At 59.8% G+C, this 24,741-nt stretch overlaps 1 protein-coding gene across 1 annotated transcript in view; it reads right to left on the reverse strand.

Moving 5' to 3' along the window:
- Window positions 1-2,881: 2,881 nt before the first annotated feature.
- The window catches only part of KAZN (kazrin, periplakin interacting protein), a 346,502-nt gene continuing 324,642 nt past the window's right edge, over window positions 2,882-24,741 (reverse strand). Inside the window, exons 10-17 of the mRNA XM_081307588.1 lie at window positions 18,407-18,612; window positions 17,789-17,907; window positions 13,060-13,291; window positions 11,240-11,341; window positions 10,672-10,838; window positions 4,974-5,091; window positions 3,041-3,277; window positions 2,882-3,006 (exon numbers count right to left, since the gene is read on the reverse strand). Of these exons, the coding sequence (XP_081163714.1) occupies window positions 3,113-3,277; window positions 4,974-5,091; window positions 10,672-10,838; window positions 11,240-11,341; window positions 13,060-13,291; window positions 17,789-17,907; window positions 18,407-18,612 (1,109 nt within the window). The 3' untranslated portion in view covers window positions 2,882-3,006; window positions 3,041-3,112. The remainder of the gene's footprint in view (window positions 3,007-3,040; window positions 3,278-4,973; window positions 5,092-10,671; window positions 10,839-11,239; window positions 11,342-13,059; window positions 13,292-17,788; window positions 17,908-18,406; window positions 18,613-24,741) is intronic.

The following is a 24,741-nucleotide window of genomic DNA, read 5'->3' on the forward strand; positions in this document are numbered from 1 at the left end:
GTCATGTCTGTGGCCAGCCCACTGACACCGTGTCCCCACCCAGCCTCGCGGTGGCTCCCCGCCTCCACCCTCCCCACTCGGAGCCGGGCCTCCCTGTCCTCCTGCCTCGTGGCAGCCGGGGAGCCGGTTCCCTCCGCCGAGGCAGAAGTCTGGTGGCTGGACACCCGGGGCGCTTCTCCCCAGGTGAAGAGCCCGGCCGGGAGGCCCTCGGCAGCCAGGACGTGCTGGCCCCGGCCCAGCAGGTGGCTGGGGCGCCTGTGGGACCCCGGGGACCGGCCCAGGCCGTCCACACCGACCCCAGACCCCCGCCGGCTGGTCCGTGTGAAAGTCTGGGACGCTCTGAGCTGGGCCCAAGAACCAAGCCCTGAGACCCACCGGCCACCTGAAGGTGGAGGTGACAGAGGGGCAGGTAACAGGTGACACCGGGGCGGTCACTGGTCAGGCCTCCCCTCCCCGTGCAGGGCAGAGGCAGCGTCCCTGCAGGGACGGGCCAGCAGACAGAGGGCACCCAACTCCACTCTGACCTGCCTGGCCCTGTGGGTCATGCAGGAGCGTGGGCACAGGGGTCAGTGTCCAGGGGACACGGAGCCTGGGGTCTGCAGGCCCTGGGATCGGGTCTGAGTCCCCACCTGTGGCTTCTCAGCCTTAGGAGCCGCGCGGCCCCCTCGTCCCTGTCCCAGTGTTCCCCTCCGTGAAATGGGCTCCCAGCCCCCTCAGGGGCTGCTGGGGACACTGACCAGAGCCACCCCGGGCTGAGCGCCAGGCGCTGGTGTTTATTATTGGTGTTAGAGTCCACTCCAGGGAGGACCGTGGCCATGGCCGGGAAGCTGTCCCTGTCACAGTCACCTCCTCGGTGGCCACAGACTCCCCTCAGGGGCCGGGGCTCAGGACAGTCTCCTTGTGGCCACACGCTGGTGGCACCGGCCATCCAGGAGTCCCCAGGCCGCGGGGTTCTCGTCCTCGCTGCGCGACGGAGAAGAGCCTCGGACGCGGGCGGAGGCGGGGGCCACGGAGCACCAGGGGCTCACGGGACGGGCCTTGGGGCTGAGCTGGGGCGCCTGTCCCCGGGCGAGGGCTCCCCGCGTGGAAGTCAGGCCTGCCCAGTGTCCTGTCCACCATGACCGTGCCCCGTCCCCTCCCTCTGGCCTGGGGTCCCTGCCACCTGCCACTACCACCTGGACCCAGGGCTGAGGACGGGTGGAGGGTGCTCAGGAGAGGCTTGTCCCCCAGAGGGGACGGGACCTTAGGAAGCCGGAGAGTCGCCCGGCGCAGCCCACTGCTGCTGGACCCCCGGTCCCAGGAGGCACAGGGGGGCCTGCGCCCCGTCCCCGAGCCCCGTGCCCATGTTCCCGGGCGGCACAGACGGCAAAGCTCTCAGAAGCACGTCATGGGCTCCCGGGTCCCGAGGCCACCCTTAGGGGACTGTCACCACACTGGCTGTCAGGAGGGAAGGTGGCAGGTCCTCGTCCTGTGTGGTGGCCTGGCCAGCTTGTCCCCGCTGGGACTCCCCACTGCCCACGTGGAGCGGGGCTGGCGTTTAGGGGTCTCCAGGGATGGGAAGCCCCAGGTGGTGGCATCGTGGGGACCCCCAGGGGCATTCGGGGTCGCCCCAGGCTGCTGGCCTGCTGGGCAGGCTGTCTCTGCTAGAGCCTTCCCCATGGTCCCCTCGTCCTGGTCCCCGAGGGGATGGAGCCTGGGACGCGGGCGGGTGTCCTTGCCGATGGCTGGGGTGAATGTGGCCTCACGTCCTCAGATCTGCACTCGGGCCCCTCCCCACCCTGGGCCTGACTGCCTCCCCAGGGCCGGCCGGGGCCTCAGCACGCCCAGCTGGGTGGACACCAGGCTACAGGGAGGTCCCCTCCTCTCTGGGCTCCCAACTGGGAGTGTCCTACAGACCCTGGGGTTTGGAACCTCAAAAAGCCAAGCCACACACAAGGGATTCATCTCTCCCTTGGGTCCTGTGATCAGAAATGTGTCCCCAGAAGGCCCAGGATTCAGATGAAAGGGGGAACAGCCACCTGCTCACATGTAGGCATTTGGTCTCCGGTAGTGGGGATGGCTGTGCTCGTCGAGAGGGTTATGGAGATGGCTGGAGCCCTGGCAGCCTCGGGGAGGAGTGAATCTCGGGTCCATCCTGGCTCTGCTTGTGCTTTTCCACGAGGGGAAGTGATTTGGTGGGTGGAAGAACAGGCGCTGGTTGGTCCTCAGAGGCCCGCGCCTGCAGCAAACCTTGGAACATGAACTTTTCATTGGCTCCTGGTGCAAAAGACCTCACAGGAGGTGGAGCACCGTGGCAGTGTTCCATGGAGCAGAGCAGGAGAGAAGCAGTCCAGGGTCAGGTCCTCGTGCTGTGGCTGGGGAATTAGAGCCCGGCCCACCCCGTCACTTCCGGCTGTCTCCTGCGAGGGTTCAAAGTGTGTTACAGACATTAGCCAAGGTTAATCCTCAGAAGTATCATAGATGAAGACGTTGAGGCACAGAGAGGGAGGCCACTGGGGGAAAACCACACAGCAAAACCACGTGGGTCAGGAGAAGGGCTGGAGGGTCCCCCCGTAGCGCCCACTGATTTCACTCTGTGGGGTCTGTGGCTCCTTCGGCGCATCGGTGAGCACACCTGTTTCAGGTGACAGGGACATCATAGCTGTTTGGTTAGCAGTGACAACGTTTCCTGCACCAGATCCTAAACTCGTCACCATGCTGTGCCATTGTCACTGAACTCAGTCCTGCTGCTGTGGTCACGAGGCAGGGTGTCCGTGGTGGCCCAGGGGACCAGCGTTTTGCAGGTCCACCCGACATGGAGCCCGCGAGTGGACCCAGTGCCCCGCCCCGTCTGCTGCGAGTCCTGACCCAGGTCGGAGCCCGGGTTCTTGGTGGCCCCTCCCTGGTGCCTCCAGTGGCCCTGCCTGGCCCTGCTCTCTGCTGGCACGTGGGTGTGTGGTCAGCCCGGGCTCCGCCTCGCCTGGCCAAGGGCCACGGGTCTCCTGGGCCCCGCGCCCGTGTCCTTGGCCGCAGTCTGTGGGGATCCACCCGGAGCAGAGGCGCTCCTCGGCCCCAGGTGGCTCTGTACAGGTCAGCACCTGGGGCCAGGGTGGCCTCTGTCCACGCAGGCTCCCTACACATTGGTGACCTCTGGGCTGCTGTAGCCGTCCAGACGGTACTGCTCCGGCCCGGCCTGCGCGTCATCGTCACCGCACTCCTCGTTCTGAAGAGAGCCGTAGTCGTCATGGAAATCCGGGTCTTTGCTGCTGAAGCCCCTTCCTATCTTCCCGAGGGGCAGCTGAGGACAGGGCAAGGGACAGGAGGAAGAGAGACAAGAACTGAGTGTCCGAGGCCTGGGGAATGTGGTGTCTCTAGTCTCGCTGTGTGACCTTGAGTAACTCCCTTGACTTCTCTGTGCTCCTCCTGTTAGTCATTCTACCTGAGTGCTCCAGGCGACAGCGACCACTGTGTGAATCAATATCAGGAGACAGTTCCCTGTCCCCAACTGGGAAGACTCAGGGGGTTACGAAGGGTAAGGACAAGTTTTATCACATCGATTCATGAGAACCTCTTCCCCGCGGCTCAGGAGGAAGAGCGTTGGGAACAGGGGCACGGAAAGCCCCTGTGAGAACAGCTCAGCAGGGGCGCGGGGTCTGACTGCCTCCCCAGGTCCAGAGGGAACATTCTAGACCACCTGGCGTGGCAGGAACTGGTTTTGGAGACTCAGACTGGCATTGGGTCCCTGCTCTGCCACTTGCTGCTGGGTGACCTCGGTTTGTCACCGCCTCTCTCTGAATCTCAGTTTTCTCAGCTAGAAAATGGGAGACCCAGCAACCTCTGAAGGTCATTTAGGGTAGAAATCTTGTCTGCCGAGCACGGAGCAGTGTGGGCGCACAGTGGGAGCTGTTACCACGCACAGTAGGCCCCCAGCGTGCTCTTCTGTCAACGTCTCTGTCCTCACCTGGCGAAGGTGGTTAGTATTGTTCATTGCCTGATGTGGCCCGTCCTCCCTCTCCACCCCCTTTCTTTCCTCCTCCTCCTCTTCCTCCTCCTCCTCCTCCTCCTCCTCCTCCTCCTTCCAGCGCTGGGATTGCACCCAGGGCCTCGTGCACATCAGGCGAATGCTCTACCCCTGACCCCTCCCCAGCCCTTTTCACTTTGAGATTTTGAGACAGGGTCTCGCTAAGTTGCTGAGGCTGGCCTCCAACGTGTCCTCCTGCCTCGGCCTCCGGAGTGCTGGGATTACAGGTGTGGGCCACTGCACAGCGGCCTTTCCCTCTAGACCACGGTTTGTCCACTTAAAAAATAATATTTCTCCCCGAAGGAGATTCTGTAGATGGTTTTCCTAACTCGTCCCTGCCGTGAGGCCTGAGGTCGGGTGACGGTGCACAGGTGGGATTTTCCGAACCCGCCCCCAAGGACAAGTTCTGACCCCTTTGGGGAGGGTGTCACCCAGCTGCAGGCGTGTTCTAGACGGAGCGTCCTGGGGGGTGACTTGATCCTGACCCCAGGGTGGCGGTGGGACAGTTCACACTGGGCGGTGCTGCTGAGCAGATGGCCCTGTGTCGCCCGGGTGACCTGTGTCCACAGGGTCCCCTTAGGACACACCCTGGCTGCAGGAGCTTCCCGGCCACGTGGCCAGGGTCACCAAAGGTCATCTCCTGCACTGGTCAGTGCTGGCCTCAGACCCCAGGCCAGCCAGGCCTCCCTCCAGGGTGAAGGCCGCACCTGCCTCCCCTCCCCGGGCCCAGGCACAGGGCAGGCGGGCGAGACTGCACTCCGAGCCCCGTGGGGACCATGGGGACTCTTGTCATCAGGCCGAGGCGTCCCACGGGTCCTGGGAAGTGGCCTCCGGGGTGGTCCCCAAAGCCCCCAAGACCCTGCCCCCTGCTGCACCGTCACAGGCCACAGAGGGAGGCCGGGAGTAGACAGTGGGGCCAGAGGACGGAGCGTTCTCGCAGGAGCGGGCCCCTGGGTGGCCACCAGCGACTTACCCGGCCAGTCTTGTACCTGCCGCTGCCCCCGCTGCTGTCCTCTTTCCCTGCCCGGGTGACGCTGGAGGCCCTGCCCGGTGGCGTTCCAAAGCGCTCCACCTCGCGAATGCCTGTGGAGCTGGGGACACAGCACTGTGCATCAGCAGGAGAGGCTCAGGCACCTGTGCCACCCAGGGACGTGCACAGCGGTGACAAGGGTCACGGCTGCTGGGACTCTCTGGGCACCTCCCAGGGGCACCGAACGCCTACACAGGGACTGCCTGCCCATCATGTTACAGAGGAGGAGAAGCAGGCGCAGAGAGGGTGACCAATCTGCCCAAGGTCACACAGCTGCCACCAGCAGAGCCAAGGTCCAAACCCAAGTCCCCGAGTCTCTGAGACTCCGAAATTTCTGAACTCTTCATAAGCTGAAACACTTACAGGTAATGGAGGACTGGAGGGAAGAATCCCAAGAGCTGAGCTGAATCAGGTGTGACCTGAGAAGCACAGGAAGTTGTTCCTGATCTGACTGAAATCCAGGCCCCCCCCCACTCCTCCATTCATTTTTTTGTGAAAAAGTATCGAGACGCCGTAGAGTCCGTTTGGCCGACGGCGGCCTGGCCCCGACAGCTGGCCCTGGTGTGTGTGTAAGTCCTCCTACTTGCAAACCGTGTCAAGCGGTCAGTGCCCCGTTCCTGGGCCTTTCTTGCTGTGGCTCCCAGTCTACCCTCTTCTGACCTTTCCTGGAGGAGGTGTGCCGGCCCCTGTGCCAGCTGCCTGTCCCTGGAGACAGAAACCAGGGCTCCTGTGGGCGGAGCTGGCCGGCGGCCTGCGTCCTGGGCTCCGGTGCCCCACCTGCCCTCTGAGTCCAGCCGCCCCAGGACCCGGGCTCGCTCGGCCCTGGCTTTCTCTGGCAGCGGGGGTGGCCCTGCGGTGACTGAGGGCCACGGCACCTGTCCAGCTTGCGGGGCCCAAGCCCCTGTGTCTGGGTCTGCTCCTGGCCATGTGACCCTGAGAGGCTTCTCTACAGCCTCCAGCCACCTCTCCGATCCTGGAGTTGCGGGGTTTGGCGCTCAGAGCCCCGCGGGTCCCCTAGGCAGCTGGACCCCAGAGACAGGTCATTACAAGGGCATCGGCTCTGGCCAGCAGGCGCTCAGGGGTCTGCTTGGCCAGAGTTTGTGTCCTGGTTCAGGCCACCGCGGAGGTGGCTCATTAAGAGAAATAAATGCACTTCTTTATATTTTATTTTTTTTTTTTTTGTTACTGGGGATTGAACTCAGGGGCACTCGACCACTGAGCCCCATCCCCAGCCCTTTTTAGTATTTTATTAGGGACAGGGTCTCACTGAGTTGCTTAGGGCCTCACTCAATTTCGGAGGCTGGCTTTGAACTTGCGATCCTCCTGCCTCAGCCTCCCGAGCGGCTGGGCTTACAGGCGTGCACCACGGGCCTCGCGAGAAATGCCCTCTAATACCTTTTAAGCTGCTGCTATAGTTTGGATCTGAAGTGTCCCCACCAGGCCTGGTGCCACTCGGAGGTGGTGAGACCCGTGGGCCAGGCCACCCCCTCCCACCCGTGAGGTGACCGCCGGGCATTTTTCCCAGTAGCGGGAAACTGACAGACTGAGCCAGAGCTTCTGCTGATCTGGGGACGTTTCTGGGAAAGTTCCAGGGCGGGAGGGGTGCCTTGGAGACAGTGGTGACAGGGTGATGGCAAACGGGGCCAAGTCCTAAACCACGGCCCGGGCTGCCACGTACCAGCGTGGGGTTGGAGGGCTTCACGGGTGACCGCCCTCACTCTGCACCGGGGGATGAGATCCCGGGGGTCCGTGGGAGGGAACAGTTCTCCCGAGAGGAGCCACGAAGATCTAAGCCCCACAGCCACCTGTTGGCCCTAAATCCTCCCGACTCGTGGAGCATGGGTGGTTAGTGACGTGGGAAGGGCCCTGGGTCCCTTCTCCTGCTCTTCATGAAGAAGAGACCGAAGTCCAGAGCGGGTGTGCCCTTGTCCAAGGACCCCAAAGCCCACGGTGGCGGGGATGGAAGCTGAGCTTGGGCTCTAGGATCGGGAGTTAGATGGGGTCTTCTCACCCTGGGTTCAGGGCAGGTGAGTGTGGACTGGCTTGGTCCCTGAGCATTCGGGTCACCTGGGCTGGGCGGGGTTCATGACGCACATCCCCACGAGGCTGTGGGGAGGGTCCCGGAGAGGCACTAAGCTCTGAGGAGTGCTGCGACCACACGTCACAGGTTTTGAGGACAGAGCTGGTTTGAGTCCCTGCTCAGCTGTCCCCTGGCTGTGTCCTGGTGCAGGGTGTGGCCTGGGCCTCAGTGTCCTCGCCTGAACAGCGGAGCCCAGTAGGCCCCTGCCACCACTGGGCCGTGACATCTTCCCTCCCGGCTTTTTCCACAGGGGCTGAAATCCAACCCCACCCCCCGGACATAATTTTGGGTCAAAACCCATGAAAACATAAAAGTGCCAGGGAATTGGCCAAGCACAAGGCAAAGGTCTTTGGAGGCTCCGATGGACCCAGGAAATACTTCTAGTCACTCAGGCTTTGAGCAAAGGGATGTTGGGGGGGGGGTAAGTTTTGTGGACAGTTCTGGAGAAGGGGCATCTTGGCTATATCACTGTTTCTTGTTACTATCGTGAAATACCTGAGGCAGGCTACCTTATAGGGAAAAGAGGTTTATTCAGCTCAGTTTTGGAGGTGGGAAGGCCCAACAGCATGGTGCGGGCTCTTGCGAGGTCCCCGCTGGCTGCACTACATCGTGGTGGAAGAGTGTATGTATCTCTCTGTGGGGTCTCTGTCCCTCTGCTTCTTAAGCCACCGGGAGTCAGCCAGGGGACTCCACCCTAGTGACCTCATCTGTCAGGATCACTTCCCCGAGCCCCACCTCGAAACACTGCGGCTGGATTTAGTGTCCCGAGAGTTTGGGGATTAAGGTCCTGCATGAGCTCATGGGGACAAGTCACATTCAGACGACAGCACTCTGCCCTGTCCCCGAAACTCACGTCCTCATGTCACGTAGACCACAGTCCTGCATCCCCAGTGGTTCCCAGGTCTCATCTGAGACTCACAGGCCCTCAGGGGACACACCTGCTAGGGGTAGGACCTGTCCTCATCTGCCTCCTCTGGGTCCCCAGCCTGGAGGAAGGTCACTGGACGAGCACTCCTTGGTGGCAGAAGCCAGCGCTGCCCCTGAGCCTTGTCACATCTTGGGAAGTCACCGCCCCTCCCTGGGGCCTCCGATTCTCATCCGTAAGATGGGGTGATGGCCCCTCCTCATGGGGGCGTGGGGGGGGTTCAGATGAAACAGGAGTGTGACACCTTTGTCCCCCACACCTTCTGACATCAGCATTTGTGACAGAGTGGGAGGCCTGCTGCGGTCACCTCCTGGGAGCTCAGTCTGGGGCGGCCTGGGGGAGCCCCGATGTCCAACCCGACGACTCGGGGTGTGTCGAAACCTGGCACCCCCCGTCAGCAGCAGCCCAGACCTGGGCGCAGGGGGGCACACCCGTGGCCAGCCACTCTGGGGGCCGAGGCAGGAGGTCATGAGTTCAAAGCCACCCTTGGTGACTTAGTGGGACCCTGACTCAAGAGCAAGGAGACTCACCCAGAGGGCCAGGCCACCTCCCCTTCCCGTTCTGTTCCCCCCCCCAGAATCTGGAAGAGGAGCAGGGCCACAGGGCAGTGGACAGGGGGCTCCCTGCGTGGACCACAGCAGAGACGTCCTGGGCAGAGCTCTCGGTGAGCAGCACCCCGTCCACCTTCCAAGTGTCCCTCCACAAGCCGCGGATCACTGTCCCCCACCCCCCGAGTTGGCTTAGCTGAGGATTGTCCCAGCTGAGAAGTGTCTCTAAATGCCCTGGGACTCTGTGTCCCTCAACTGACCCAAGCCTGTTCCCCTGGCCTGTGGGTCAGGGTCTCAACCAAGGGTTGAGGCGTTTGAAATCCCACCCGGGGACCTTGACTCGGGAGCCATGCTGGACATGTGGGGGACAGCAGAGTGAGGACAGGGTGATAACAGGGCATCGGGCTTGGGCCAGGGGCTGGCACTGCCTCTGTCCCCGGCCACCAGCATCAGGCTCCACGTGTGTGAAGTGTGGAGCCTGGACCAAGTCCCGTCCCCTCCTCTGACCCTGTCTGCACGAGGTCCTCTGGGACTCCCTGGCCTCCCAAGACCAAGGACCCGCCCTGTTGTCCCCACCAGGACCTTCCGTGCTCACCCACTAGTCCTGGACAGCCCCGAGCCCACCTGTTACCCCGTGGTGGTCAAGGTTTAAGGGTCACACGAAGGTGGTCAGAGGAGGTGGTGACCTGGAGAAGGGAAGTCGTTTCCTGATGGATCCCAGGTTCACAGAACAGAGTCCCATCCGACTTTGCAAGTACCCCAAAAGGCTAAAAATGTAGGTCCGCAGGCTCCGCCAGGCACAGGGCCACGGTCTGAGATGGACCAAGAATCGGCATGCGTAGGATCCACCCCGAGAACCGCGTGGTATCCGGGGCTGATGGGGAAGGGCAGCCCAGGGCTCGGGACCCGCCCCAGACGTAGGACACTCTCCAGGGCCTGTTTCTGAGCCTGAGAGGCACAGGGAGAGGCCAGTGGCTCCCAAGGCCCCGTGGGTCTAGGTTTCCGATCTCAGGTCCAAGTCAGAGAGCCCAGGGTCAATCTGGGCTCTGTCTTCTCAGTTGACAAACCTTAGCTAGACCAGCCATGAAAGAGAGGAGTCCAGTGACCAGTCCTAGGAAGGACAGGGGGCTTCTGGAGCAGCCTTGCAGAGAGGCCATAAGGGAATATTGTAGGATTCATTGCGAGAATGAGAAATTCTCCTACACTGACGCTGACTCCAAAAGAAACAGAAAATCTAAATAAGCCGCTAACAAGCAAAGAGGGAGAATTAGTCATCAAAACGCTTTTCACAGAGAGAAACCTAGCTGCAGATGGCTTCAGGGCTGAATTCTCCTAAATGTTTCAAGAATAATGAACAACAACCCTACAGACCCTTCCAAGGAATGCAAGTTCCCAACTCACTCCAGGAGCCAGCATTGCCCGGACACCCAAACCAGACAGAAGCACCATCAGACAAGAACTGGGGGCGAACGTCCTTTCTAAATAGAAATGCAAAAATCCCGAATGGAGCATTACAAACCCAACCCAGCCACGTGCAAAAGGATCGCACACTCTGACCAGGCGAGGTCGCCCCAGACATGCAAGGATGGCTCAATCCGTGACCGACCAGCCGTCCAATTCGCCACATGGGTAGAATAAAAGACCACCAAGGCCCTGCCCCTGCTGGCTGCTGACCCTGGGCAGGGGGCAGGGCCCCTTAGAACGGATTTCTCATGTGTGGAGGATGGACGGGGATTGATTGACACCAGGAGGGTGGACTCAGCATACCCAGCAAATGCCCCGTGGATGACCACCTGGGCTAAGGCGCAGGGAGGGGAGGGCAGTGCCTGTGGGTGGAGCCTGGGCATCTTCCAGGTGAGGACGCTGGAGCAGGCAGGTGCCCAGTGCCCTGCTCCCTGGGCCACAAGCACCATTAACGAGCCTGCTCCTGCCCAGGCCCTTGGCCGCAGCTGGAGCTGCCATCTCACCCCGGGAGGTGGACTTCCCTCCTCCCAGCCCCTGACCTCAGTGTCCTGGGCACCGTCGGGCTAGGTGGGGTCCAGCCAGGGATGGTCAGGACTGAGGCCAGGGCCCGCCGCGGGCACTCACTTGGCCGGGTGGAAGATGGCGCTCATCTCCTCGGCCAGGTGTCTCCGGAGGATGTGCTTCCCGCTGGGGATGCCCAGGGCCGTGGCCATGGCCTCGGCGTTGAACGTGGGCTCCAGGACCAACACCGCGCCGTGCACGCCACTGTTGGTCAGGTTGTCCGCGTACTCCTGGGGACAGAGCACGAGGCGGGGCCTGGCGGGGACCTCCCCGACCCTCAGAGCCCAGAGGGGCGGCTCTCGTCACCCGCAGGCCCCTGACCCCAGCAGGGGCTCGTGATTATTTGTGGAGTTCAACATGCACCTGGATCTGGACCCCACACGTGCTTAGGTGGGTGCAGCTGGCTCAGTGCCCCTCATGACATGAGCGTCACCACAGGGTCCCCAGGGCTGGGAGTGAGTGGCTGCCTCTGTGAGTGACAGGAGGCGTGGTTTTCTTGCAGGCCCTGGAGATGAGGCCGCGGTCACACAAAAACGGATATCGATTTACACACAAATGCGCCCGGGGTCTGCCCGCGCTGGAGCCCCGGCCTGGCCCGCCACCTGCCACCCGCCACCCGCCACGTGCCCACCTTCAGGTCGATGTCCCGCACCCACTGTAGCACGCGCTGGTTGGTCCACACCACGGGGTCGGTGTTCTGCGTCTCGCAGCGGGCCCGGCGCTCCTGCAGAGCCTTTGGGGACAGAGGGGCCCAGTGAGGGGACGAGGGGCACATGTGGAGGGAGGGTCCCCTGGGCTGCAGGGGTCTCAGCAAGCCGTGTGAGGAGGGCCGTGCGCACTGCCCCACCAGGCCATCCTGTGGCTCCCTGGGGTGCGGGGCAGCGAGGCCACGGCTGCGGGGTTCTGATCCCGCGTCCCCAGCTGCCCTGCCCCCAGCCCCCCTGATGACAGGAGCAGGGCCCAGTGAATATCTGTGCGGTCTTTCCCGTGGGTGCAGGGCTCCAGGGGACCTGCCTGGCCTCTGGGTGGTGAATGACACAGCATCAAATGCCACCCATGAGGGCCTGCAGAGGGGTCAGCCTGCTGCCCCTCAGAGGTCCCCTGGGGGATGGACTCCTGGTCAACCTTCTGCCATGGGGACGCTCCCTCATTGGGGCTCCCCAACTGCACACTGCCCCCCGTGTGCCCTGACCAGCTCCCCTGACCCTCTGTGTCCTTTTCTACCCATCACTGTCATGACTGACCCTGTCGCACTCTGGGTCTCCCAGAGACCAGGGCCCATGTTCTCATGTCCCCTGTGCCCAGGCCCCTGCAGAGGCTGTGAGAGGAGTTGGAGGGTGGACAGTCCTCTCTGCCCCTCTCTGCAGACCCTGGACAGCTTGTGTTCTGGTATTGCTTTCAGGAAAGCCATCTGGGCCTGGGCCCAGCAGCCAGGGGTCTCTGCCTCTGGGGGTCAGTGCAGAGGCCCTTGGGCTGAAGTCACTGCCCCGCGCTCTTGGCAGAGCTCAGAATTAAGGGGCCGCACAGTCCAGACTCTACGGCGTGCACAGGCCCTGGTCACTGCACTCCTCACGCCCAGGCAGGACTCGGCTCCTGCACTGCCGCAGACCGGACCTCTGTCCTCTGGCCTGCTGTCCCTCTGCTGAATTCTTCCCTCCTGTTATCCGCCCTGGGTCTCTCAAGCTCCTTCTTGAGCCTCACGCTTCCTGACCCCCAGAGGCTCCTTCTCTGGTTTTCATAAATACCCCGGCTTCTCTCCCAGGGACAGTGTCCCTCGGTGTGGTCATCCCTGGCCTCTTTGTCGGTGTCCTGCAGGAGCAGTGGGCTCTCTGAGGGTGAGGGTCCCCATTTCCCCCGAATCCAGCCAAATAAGCAGTTGTCGGGAGGATGGATGGGAGTTTGGATGGGAGGATGGATGGGAGGATGGATGGGAGTTTGGATGGGAGGTTGGATGGGAGGATGGATGGGGGAATGGATGGGAGGTTGGATGGAGGATGGATGGGAGGATGGATGGGAGTTTGGATGGGAGGTTGGATGGGAGGTTAGATGGGAGGATGGATGGGAGGATGAATGGGAGGTTGGATGGGAGGTTGGATGGGGGGATGGATGGGAGTTTTGATGGTGGGATGGATGGGAGGATGGATGGGAGGTTGGATGGGAGGTTGGATGGGAGGTTGGATGGGAGGTTGGATGGGGGGATGGATGGGAGGTTGGATGGGAGGTTGGATGGGGGGATGGATGGGAGGTTGGATGGGGGGGATGGATGGGAGGTTGGATGAGAGGTTGGATGGGAGGATGGGTGGAGGTTGGGTGGGAGGATGGATGGGAGGATGGGTGGGGGAATGGGAGGATGGACGGGAGGATGGGTGGAGGGAGCGAGGCACAGGTGCCAGGCGGGTGGCCAGACAGTGGACACGCAGGAGAAGGCGGGGCTGCGGGGGAGGGCCTCACCTCCCTGCTGAAGTTCACTTGGTACAGCAGCTCGATGCCCAGCAGGATGCTGACCTGGTGGAACTTCTTGGACACGCTCAGGTGCTTCTCCAGGTCCCGCTTCACGAGGGAGTGGAGCATCCGCCCGTCCACCAGGTGGTTTTGGAAGGCCTGGGAGTACTGGGACAGGCCGATGTCCTTCAGCCAGGCCTTGGCCACCCAGTGATGGTCCAGGTCGGCGGCTTTCGACAGGCTGTGAGGGGACAGCCAGAGAGAGGGCGGGGGGGGGCAGGCGTCAGGCCCCGAGGGCAGCAGGAGGAAGAGCGGCGGTGGGCAGGGAGGACAGCAACAGGGCAGCAGGACCCAGAAGGCCACCGAGTCAGCCAGAGACAGGGACGGAGTGAGAGAGGAGGAGGGGAAGGGGCGGGGTCAAGGGTTAAGGACCAGGACTGGGGCCAGTGGAGGCCCGAGGCCCAGGGATGGAGGGGACCCGTCCTATGTACCGTGCGGGACAGGGACCCTGACAGCGGGCAGAGGGACGCAGCAGGAAGCAGTGCCACCAGGAGCTCCCAGGCCTGGGCCACTTTTGCTTCTCGGGGACTCTGCGGGGCCCCGAGACCCCAGAGCCTCGTGTGGCCCACCCGAGGCACGTCCCCTCTGCCCGGCCCCCTTGATGGCACTCTGGTCTGTTCTCCTGTTTGGAGACTATGAAAAGCCCTGAGGTGGCCCTCACGGAGTGTCCCCTCCTGGTGTGCCACACAGGTCCTGGTCTTGGGCGGCTCCGGTGTGAGGAAGGTGCCACCGTCCTTCTTTCTTCCCAGAGCCACACAGAGGTGCTGTGCGTTTTTCTGATTCAAGAACCCCCTCTCTCCTGCCACCTCTCTGCCAGAGGTCAGGCTTCTCTGTGTCCCCCACAGAAGAAACCTCAGGGCCACACACAGTAGGTCCACAACTAATGCTTCCAGTGGGTCTCAGGCTGGTCGGCCGTGGGGCGCTCCTGGCTGTCATCCCTCTGCCCGCCACATGGTGGCAGCCTCGCAGAAGGAATGAGGTCTGCGGGTCCCACCTGCAGGGACCCCCAAAGGACCAGGAGCTGCCAGGCAGGAGCCAGGGAGCCCAGGGGACATGAGGGAGGCCGAGTGCCAGGGAAAGTGGTGGTGGGCTTACACAGTGCCCTGCCCAGGAAGCCGGTCGGGCAGCCTGCCAGCTGCTGGTGGCCCCTCACTGTCCTGCCTTCTTCCTGCCAGGACCTGGGGCGCGTCTCCTGAGCACCCAGCCTGGGTGCTCTCCTCTCTGGGTGATGCTGTCCCCAGGGCTCTGATGGCATCCACGGGCTCCTCTCCCAGTCACAGGCACCACACAGGTGAGGCCCTGGCTGTGTCCCCCCACCCAGCCCCAGGCCAGCAGCCCCTCCTCACCTGCCTGTCCCCCACCCCGACTTCCTGCTGATTTCCAGGTCCTCGGTCACCGTCCTCTCCCTGCTTTCCCAGCCTCGGGATGGCAGCGCCTCTGCTGTGGGTCCCTGCCGCACGCAGCCTCACCCCTGCTTGTCCCCGTCCCTGTGGCCACAGCTGGCCCTGTGACAGCATCAACTGGACGTGTGGCTCCAGGCCTAACACCCGGGGTGGCTGTCCTCATGGCAGCACAACCAGGGTCTTCTGAGTGGCCTCCGGGTGCTGCCCACACGGCACTTGCCGACCTCCCAGCTCACTCCTTCCAGCCCTGCGAGATGGGCTCTGTGCCCCGCTCACTGTCTGAAGTCACCCCCATCCTGCTGACCTGTTTCTACTGCCGTCCAGGGCACTCGTCATGCACCATGGGTCTGGCCACCAGCTTTCCCTGCTGCCCACCCCCAGGGACAAGCCCCACCAAGGGCTGAGTCTCTGCAGAGCTGTGAGCCTGGAGCGGGGCCACCCGGGCAGGGGGCCTCCCTCCACCCCCCTGTGCCCCTGGCCTCCCAGGGCCCCTGGGCTCCTCTGGGCCTGTGTCACCCCTGCCCTCTTGGCGGACTCCTGCCGACTCCGCTGGCCCCTGGGACTCATGGCTGGGTGAGGCCTCTCCGTGCCCCACCATGCCCCACCCAAGTTCCCAGCCACGCGCCTGTCCTCTGCTGGCCCAGTCCGCTGCCCCCCGAGGCCGTCAGCTCCTGCAGGGCAGGACTCGGCCGAGTCCCACCTAACTTGGGCTTCACGCCGGCCGGTGTTGGTGGCAGCTCACGGTGTGACTGGGCAGGGCTGGGCATGGGGTGTAGGCTCCAGTCCACCCAGAGGCCGCTGCCCAGGTGGGGCTCTGGAGCCCTGTGGGAAGAGGAGGCCAGGCAGACCCTCCACCCTCCAGGGCTAGCCTGGCTCTCACAGAGAGGCCTTCCCCGGCCAGGCTTCGTGGCTCTAAACTGGATGCCGTTGGGCCAGGTTGTCCCCCATGGAAACCGGAGCGGCCTCCTCTCCTCCCTGAAGCAAGGGTTTGCCCAGCTGCTCCATGGTGCAGGGGGCTGGGGTGGCGGGCGGGGAGGGGCCTCTCCCAACCTGCTCCAGAGAGGCCCATTCATTCTCAGCAACGTCCACCCCCACACTGACAATTAATGTGCCCCTGCCCTTCAGATGGTCCCTCTTTTCATTAAAGTTGTCCCCACGGGGCCTCAGCTGGTGACACCTCCCAGCTGCTGGGAGGAGCTATTGTAAGAGCCCAAGTCAACCAAACGGCAAAGCTCAGAAAGTAAGTCTGACACTTTACAGAATTTGTCACCACCTCCTCCCTGAGCCAGGGCCAGATTAGACCCTGGAACCCAAGGACAGGCACAGGAGGGACACAGTCTGGGTCCTTACTCAACGCAAAAAATGCAGGGCTGTTTCCGTCTTCACCATGGGGTATGAATGTCCGTCTGATGACTGATGGGTAAATGGAACTGCATTCACAGAGTTTCAGGTGATGGATTGGTAAGGGGTCGATGGGGTTTGTTGTCACTATTTTGGGAAACTGGGCCCAGAGAGGGTCATATCATGCCCATAGTCACACAGGAAGTCCCAGGTGGAAATGTTCTCAGAGGTGACCTTATTTGGGGTTCTAATCCACGAGCTCCTAAAAGTTCTGTGGGCAGAAAGAGGTTTCTTGGAATGCAAAGTGAATGTCGCCAACGTTTCCTCTGGGGAAGGTCCCGAGGGCTCTTAATAGATTCTCCAAGGGGCCGAGATCCTCAAAGGTCTAAAAACCACTGTCCTAATTCACCCATTTCCTTTTACAGGTGGGGAACCTGAGTCCCAGAGGAGGTGAGGTCACAAGGCCAGTTCGGGACAGGCTCAACTTCCACGGGGATGGGAAACCACAGTAAGGTCTGTCTCAGGGAGGCCTGGGGTGCCCTGTGCTGCGGCTGGACATCCTTGGGTCAGGACTGTTTGGACTCATAGATGACAGATGTTTGTCCTCTGTGACCTTCAGTGTGCTGGGATTTGGAGGCCAGGCCTTTGGGAGATGGTCAGGGTTATGTGAGGCCCAAGTGAGCAGTTGCTCTCTCCCTCCCCCACCCTCCTCTGCCTGTCTGTCTCCTGGTCCTGGTGTGTGAGGCCACCTTGTCACCAGGAACAGGCCCCAGTAGAGCCAGAACTGTGGGGCTCTGCGGTCCCACACCAGCCACTGGAGACTCAGCTCCAGCTAAGGCAGCCGTGTTCCAGGGCTGAAGCAGGCCACCCTGCTTGGTCAGTGGACACAGGCCACATTGACGGACTCTGTGGGGTGAGGGTGCGGCGGGAGGCGGGTGGTGAGCGAGGAGGGCCTGGGACCCTCGGGAGCTCAGGAGGGGAACCCCGTGGGGGGCACCCCTGGTCCTACGGATCACCCTGCCCCCTTGCCTCAGCCCCAGCCCTGGCCTGTAGGACGGGCCACCAGCCTCCTACCTGCTGTCAAGACCCAGCGCCTTCTGGATGCTTGCTGAGAGTGGCAGCTCTAGATTCTGACCCGGTCTCGGCATTTCCCGCCACCTCAGAATCCCCAGGCCAAGGATCCCGCTCCTGGACACACAGGACCTGGTTTTCCTGTGTGCAGACCAGCCGGATTCTCCACCCCCAGCCCCTGTCTCTTTCACCCATGAAGCTGCTTCTGCAAACAGCAGCACACGCCACCAGGTTTGATTAATTAACTGCACAAAAATGATGGGGCCCAGTGAAGGAGATAATTATGCAAACAGAAAGTGTCACATTTAAAGCCCGGTCCTCCCCCTCCGCAGGCTGAGACCCACGGGGGGTCCTTCCCTTCTCCCTGGTGCTGCGGGGTCAGCGAAGGGCCCCTCAGGAGAGAGGGGACAGGAAGCCGGGCGGGTGAACAGGGGGGGGCAGGTGGGCTCCGGGGAAGACACCTGATGGGAGGGGCGGCCAGCCCCCCGGGCGCCTCCTCCTCTGGGGGGTGACCTCCCTGTGTTGTCCCCCGCCCTGGAACGGGAGAGCGGAGCTGTCCTCACTTCACAATGGTGAGAGCCGAGGTCTGAGCTGCAGGTAGGGGAGGCAGACATTCTGCAGACCAGTCGCTGGTCGGGGAAGCGGAGAGTGCCCGGGACCCTGACCCGCAGTGGGGTGTCCTGGGCGCTTGGGGAGCGGGCACCACCTTCCTTGCATGTTCATCTCCGTGCAGTGACCAGGGTGTGGCTGGGCCTCTCGGTCACACCCCGACACCCCACCTGGGGCAGCTCACGGAGCCCCGATGCCCCACGGCTGTGTGCTGTGGCCGGGTGGACGGCCGCCCCTGCCCGAGCGCCACTCACCTCCTGCCCGCCTCCACGTCGCGGTAGTCCTCGATGGCCAGGCGGAGCTTGCGCCGGTGCAGGGAGCTGCACACGCCCAGGCCCAGCTCCAGGTCCTCGTCACTCAGGCTCAGCAGCACCTGCTCCCGGGAGGGGACACTGAGCACGGGGGTGGGGGTGGGGGGGGTGGGGGGGGCAGGGCGGGGAGCAGGGACTGTCCTGGGTGCCCGGGGTGTCCCCGGCCCTGCTTGTTGCTGGTTGGGACCACGGGGAGGGGTCTGTTGGAGAGGGCCCCACCCCTTGTCCCCCTGCTGGCCTCCCCTTTCAGCCAGACACCAAAGTCTCCCCGCAACCTCCCTGGCTGCTGCCCATCATGAGAGACGCGACCACAGGGCTTGGGTCGCTCCCTCCAGCCAGTCCCACCTCCCTCCCACCAGGCAAGGAAGATTGGCCCCATTTTAAAGGTAAAGTGGCTGAGGTCCCCAAAGACTGTGTGTTTTGCAAGGGAGACGCTGACCTCGCAGGGACCCCGGCGTCCCAGCACAGAGTGGCCGCCCCTGGACCGGCCCTGCTCCTGACTGCACGGGGGAAGCTGGTGAGAGGGCGTGGGCCGGGCCACGGTGGGCCAGAGCTGCCTACCTTCCCGCTCTTGACGTTCTCCGCGCAGGCCTTGACGTACATAGGCATGGCCATGACCACCTCCAGCCAGGCCTGGACAGCGCCCGCCTTCCAGTGGGACATGGGCGTGCTCCTGACCAGCTCCACCTGCTGCAGCCTGTCCACCTGCTCCTCGCCCTCCGACAGGCTGAGGCTCTGCCGCGTGGGGCTGCACTGGCTGTCGGAGTCTGCAACACACAAGCACACGCGGCCACGCTGGGGACAGGGCCGCAGGGACCGGCTGGGCAGGCCTCTCTTCCCCGCGCCTCTCTGGTCTTCCACATCAAAATGGCTTTGGTCGGTTTGTGTCTGCCATCTCTCCCCCATGACAAAAGTCATCTCGGCCCCCTCCAAAGAAAATGAGAAAAATAAAGAACTGGTTTCAGAAAGGAGTGGGGACCTCCCTGCCACCCGGAGGCAGCAGCTGTGACCGCTGAGCTCAACCTTCTTTGGGAGACACAGACGTGCCCCCCCCACAGACACACACACTAGCACTGAGGCTGTCACTCACAACAGACACCTGCTGCAGCACCTTGGGACGGCCGGGGACTCACTGGAAGGGTCCCCTGTCATTGACTGCACCTGCTTCCTATGGATGGGCACAGGGGCCGTTTCCAATTTTTCTCTATTGTAAACAACACGGCGGCCGTTATCTTTGGGCAACGGGTGTGATTTACTTTCTGGGAAGAAATGTGACCGGGCTCCACCCCGAACACGCTCACGCCAGTGTCTGGAGTGGCGCTCACGGAGAGGAAAAGAAATAAGTCCCTCCATCGACACCCCAGCCCCGCTCTGCAATCTGTCTGCTGGGACGATCCCAGTAAATACGTAAGATGCAGGTCGGATGGACCCCATCCATCCAGAAATCTCTCTAAAATAGGCTTAAAAAAGGGGTGGGGCAGATTGGACACCAGGAGAAATAGCAAACATTAAAAACACAACCCTGATTAGAAATACCCCTGCCCAACATGCTATGTCATAAATCATTATAATGATGTAAAAATGCTTATTCATCAGAACAAACAGGGCACAGCTGAAACTGTGGGTCCCTAAGGCACACCCATATTCAGGGCGAGGTACCGGGTGCTGGGGAGAACAGGCTTTTTCTGCCCGCTATTCCTTTGTTCTTATCAAAGTTCCATAATAAACGTGCATAGTCTGACTATGAAAAAATATGGAAAGATTAAAAGCCAGGAAGCAGTGACCTGGTCATTAATGGAGGCTCGTTTGAATGAACGATGCGCATTCGGGTTGGAATTCACGCAATCAATGCAGTTAATTTGAAAGTCCGTGATGGAAGGATATTTTTGACGTGGGAAAACGTTCATCTTCTGTTTCCAAGTGAAAAAGGGAAAAACTTGCAGGCACCATAATTATGCTCCCGTAAGTATACATGTGTCCCTAGTTCCCAGTGGACGATGTGGAGTCGGTCTCTGGAGGCGGGATGGGTAATTGTGCCCGAGTACGAGCATGTGTGAGTTCACACACGTGTTGGGAGGGTCTGTGAGCACACACCTAATTTTCTGTTCCAAAAGTTTTTTTGCAACAATCGGGGATGGGCTGAGTATCCCTCATCTGAAACGTTGGGAGCCGTGTGTTTGGAATTTCGCCTTTGGAATATTGCACGTTCATAATGAGAGGCCCTGGGGCTGGACACAGGGCTAAAGGTGAGCCTCAGTCCTGTTTCGCGTGCACCCTATACACAGGGACTGAGGTGACTTCATACAATGTTTTGCTTAACTCTGTGCATGGAGCAAAGTTTCACCGGGTGGGATTTTCCATCTGTGGCATTACCTGGGCACTCAACACAGGTCGGATCTGGGAATAGTTTGGATTTGGGATTAGGGATGATCAAGCTGTGTTATGCTTGAAATCCAGAAAAGCCCACGGTCTAGAAGCCTCTCCCAGGTTTTACAGCTTTTCCCCAGCGCCTTCCCTCCCTGATTCATACTCCTCGAGGGACTCTGAAAGCCACTGTGCCCACATGGTGACCTCACACGCATCTGGGAGCCCATCTCCCCGGGCTGATTCCTCCCAGGGCCTCGTGCCTCAGTCTCCCCACCGTGAACAGCACAGCCCTGCTCTCTGCCTCCCTCCTCTGCCCTGGGCTGCTGGGGCACACAGGGGCTGAGAGGCTATGGCCGGCCTTATTGGATTCCCTTCCTGGGTGGTTGGAGGCCTCTTTCCAACCTGGGAGATGGCAGAGGGGCACAGAGCCCTGGGCAGTCTTGTTGCCGTATGTGTGTCCCCGTGATGTGGCCACAACAGCCGCCGCCCCTGGGCCCAGGGCTCTGACGGGCTGCCCAGGCTCAGGGCCCCTCTTGCTGGTGCTGCGTGGCTTGCAGGGAAGTCCTTCCAATAGGGCCAGGACTCCAAGTTCCACAGGGTTGGACCTCGGGAACCCGGGCAGGGCCTTCCACATCTGTTACAGGCTTCTGGGGGAAATGATACACGCAGGGTGGCTGAACCTGGTCACTCAGAATTGCAAGACGTGGGTGGTCTTCGTCGTTTTCATTTGGACCAGGCTTTGGGGCTGAAGAGAACTTAGCTTTGGGCAAACTTCACAAAGCCTCAGTTTCTTCATCTATAAAATGGGTATAATAACAATATCTGCCTCCAGGGTTGACAGCAATATTTTGAATTCTGAATATGAAGCCACAGGAGCCCTAGGTCAAGATGGCGGCTCTGGTTATCAGGGGCCCCTCCCTGGGGCTTGGGCACATTGGGGACACACCCAGCAGCTGCAGTGGCCTCAGCCCCATGCATTTCTGGGATAAAATGCGTCTCGAGTTCTGTTCAGGTGCCTAGCGGGGACCCTGGTCCTCCTCTGCCCAGCTACACTCCAGCTGGGGCCAGGTGGTGTGTAGGGGGTCCAGTGCGGGGCTGTGGGGGGAATGAGGAGGGAAAGAGGGGGAGGGGGAGGCAGGCTGGGGGAGACGCTGGGGGAGAGTGGTGAAGGGAGGATGAGGGAGGAGGGGTGGGGGTGACAGATAAGGGCCGTGTGCCGACTGTGTGGGTGGCTCTGAGCCTGGCCTGGGCGGCGGCCACTTAGGAACAAGCTGGCCTCACTCGGCCCTCGCTCATGGAGTCCAGAGCCAGGAGCGCTGGGGCCAGGCTGACCTCCTGCAGCCCCCACTTTTGGCCTTCTCCATAAGACGGCCCTTCAGCACCCGCGCCCGCCCAGCCCAGGAGAGGGGCAACAGAAGGACTGGGGGACAGTGTCTTTGGGGTCATAAACACTTACTTAAGGACAATTTCCCAAATGCAGGCATCAGGGTGCCAGCCTCTGTGCCTGGGATTCCGTCACTCCCCGACCCTCGGTCCCCAGAGTGGCAATAGCTCATGTTCACGGCCGGCTGCTCGGGTGGGGGCTGGGGAGTCAGAGGCTGACGGAGCCCCCGGCAGAGTCGGAGGAAGTGTCACCGAGAGGTGTCCGCTCTGGATCCTTCCGAACATGGGGAGGACTGTGGGGACCTGGGGACGAGGGGGTCTGTGCATGCACCACAAAATATTAGTGACCCCAAGTACAGCTAATAATAGCACAGCTTCCGGGGCCCGCAGAGCGGTGCTGGTCCGGCACAGGGGTCTGCAAACTCCAACCCCAAGCCTAAATCCAGTCCTTTGCATGGTTTCTACTTAGAGTTTTGCCTAAGGCAGGTTTCATGCCATAGTGGTGGCAGCACTGAGTGGTTGTGGCAGAGGGGTGTGGCCTGCAAAACCTAGAATAATGACTACCCGACTATCGCAAAAACCAAACCCAACCAAAAAGCCCCTACAGAAAGCCCCAGCTTAGAGGTTCAGAGGTGGGCTCTGGGGGAGGAGAGGCCCTGCTGGCTTCAGGTCTTATCAGCTGGAGGATCCTGGGCAAGTGATCTCTCTGTCACTTATGGGCTAGAGCTGTGTCCTCAGAGCCCTTGTGTAAGTACAAATACACCCTGGATTTTGAAGACACAGGGTGGGGGCGGGGAAGATTATAAAGTATCTCATTCATAATTTCTACATCAATCACTGATTGAAACGGCCTTTGGGAGATATTGGTTGTAAGTGAAATACATTATGAAGATTCGTTGCAGGGAGGGGTTATGGGGTAGGAAAGATGGTGGAATGAGATGGACGTCATTATACTAGGCACACGTACGATTGCACAAATGGTGCGTCTCTACACCATGTACGGACAGAGCATTGAAAAGTTGCGCTCCATTTGTGTACGTTGAGTGGACATGCATTCTGCTGTCAGGTACAACTAAGTAGAACAACATCAACAACAAAAACATTCACTGCACCTGTTTCTTCTTACTTTTTAATGTGGCTACCAGAAGATCTAAAATGACACCTGTGACTGCCACTGTGTCTCCCGGACAGGGCTGGCCTGAACTGAAGATGGGTCTTAGCTGTTCCCCCTGTTCCATTGAGTTGGAGTTAAACTATTTCTGCTTTTAGTGCAGTGGTTCTCAAAGTGTGGTCCCTGGACCAGCAGTAGCAACAGATCTTGGGAACTTGGTAGGGAAGAAAGTTCTAGGCCTGCATGCCAAGGTTCTAAGGCGGGGTGGTGAGGGAGGGCGTCCAGCTGTCTAACCAGCCCTCCAGGTGACTGGCAGGCTTGAATTCTAGAACCACTGACTTCATGCTCACTCCTAAAATTTACTATGCATGTTTAACTTACCAAAACCTAGGGCTGATCATCATCTTCATGCCCTGTCCTAAACTGTCAGAGTTATTTAAAGGAGTGATTCCCATCCTCCTGCTGACCCACATGCTACTGTGTCCAGTATTTTAATTCTGTTCTTTTAAAAAAAATTCCATAATTTGGATATTGTCATCATGATTATTTTATGATAATCATCGCTTAAAACAATTCACCCACGTTTACCAGTTTCTCTGATCATAACTGCTTGTTCCTTCTGAAATCATTTTTCTTATTTCTGAAGATCATTATTAAAAGTCTTCTTTGATGAAAAGTACTTAACTGCTAAGGTCTTACAAGTTTCATCTGTCTGAAAACAGTCTCTATTTTGTCCTTTTCTTCAAGAGTTTTGCTGGGGACTCCATTTGGAGTTGACAGTTGTCTTGTAGCACTTGGACGGTGCTGCTCCACAGTCCCCTGTCTTCCTCTTGCTAAAGAGAAGCCCATCTCACTGCTGCACTCTCATTGGCTACCCTTAAGATTTTCTCTTTGTCTTTGGTGTTCCAGTGTCCTGACAGTGAGGCTAGATGTGAATTTCTTTTTATCAATTCTGTCTGCATCTATGTGTTCATTATTGGGATATTTCTCTCTCTCTCTCTCTCTCTCTCTCTCTTTTGTACCAGGATTGAACCCAGGGACACTTAGCCACTAAGCCACATCACCAGCCCTTTTTATGTTTTATTTTGAGACAGGGCCTCGCTAAGTTCCTGAGGCTGGTTTTGAACTACGATCTTCCTGCCTCAGCTTTCCAAGTTGCTCAGATTACAAGTGTGCACACTATGCCCGGCTCAACCATTGTCTCTTAAAATATTACCTCTTCTCCATTTTTTTTCCTGTGCTCCCCTTTGGGATACAATTAAACATTAGATGGATTTTAAAATTCTGTCTTTGCTACTTTGTAGCCTAGTGTTGCCCAGCAGAGCTTTCTGTGATGATGGAAATGTGACTTGATCTTCCCTATCTGACCTGACAGCTGCTAGTCACGCATGGCTGTGAGCATCAGTGATGTGACTGTGCAACAGAGGAACTGATTTTTACTTTTATTTAATTTTAATCAATTCAAATATAAATGTAGAAAGCAACATGTGGCTAGTGGCTTTTGTATTTGACTGGACAGCTTAAATTTCTCCTTCATAGTTTCTCCTTCATCTCTCTACATCACATTCTTGGTATATAATTTTCTTAGGTCTGTTTTCCATTTTATAAATTCTCTCTTCAGCTATTTAGTCCACTGTTTTAACTCATTCATCCAAGCACTTGTTTACTTATTTTCTAAATGTTATATTTTATGGTTCTAAAAAGTTTGGTGTGTTCCTTCCTCACCATGCCCCAAGTGGCCATCCTCTTGCCACAGGCACTGTCCGGCTCCCACACACACTCTGCACATTCTGCTGCTCTGCTGCCATGGGAAGGTACCTTGCCCCACTGTAAGTCCCTTAGGTCAGAAGACAGGCCTGTTTTTATTACTCAAACTGGTACATAGTGACACTCAGTGCTTTGTCATGGAGATGCTGGCCAGGATTGCTCACCCTGGCAAGAGATGGGATGGTGAGTAGGAGTGGGGACTTGCTCTCTGAGCCTGGGAAATTGCTGTCGGCCCTGCCTGCTGAGCTGCAGAGCTAGAAGCCTTCTC

This window comes from Spermophilus citellus, assembly GCF_964194105.1.
Source record: "Spermophilus citellus genome assembly, chromosome: 9".
Classification (NCBI taxonomy): Eukaryota; Metazoa; Chordata; class Mammalia; order Rodentia; family Sciuridae; genus Spermophilus; species Spermophilus citellus.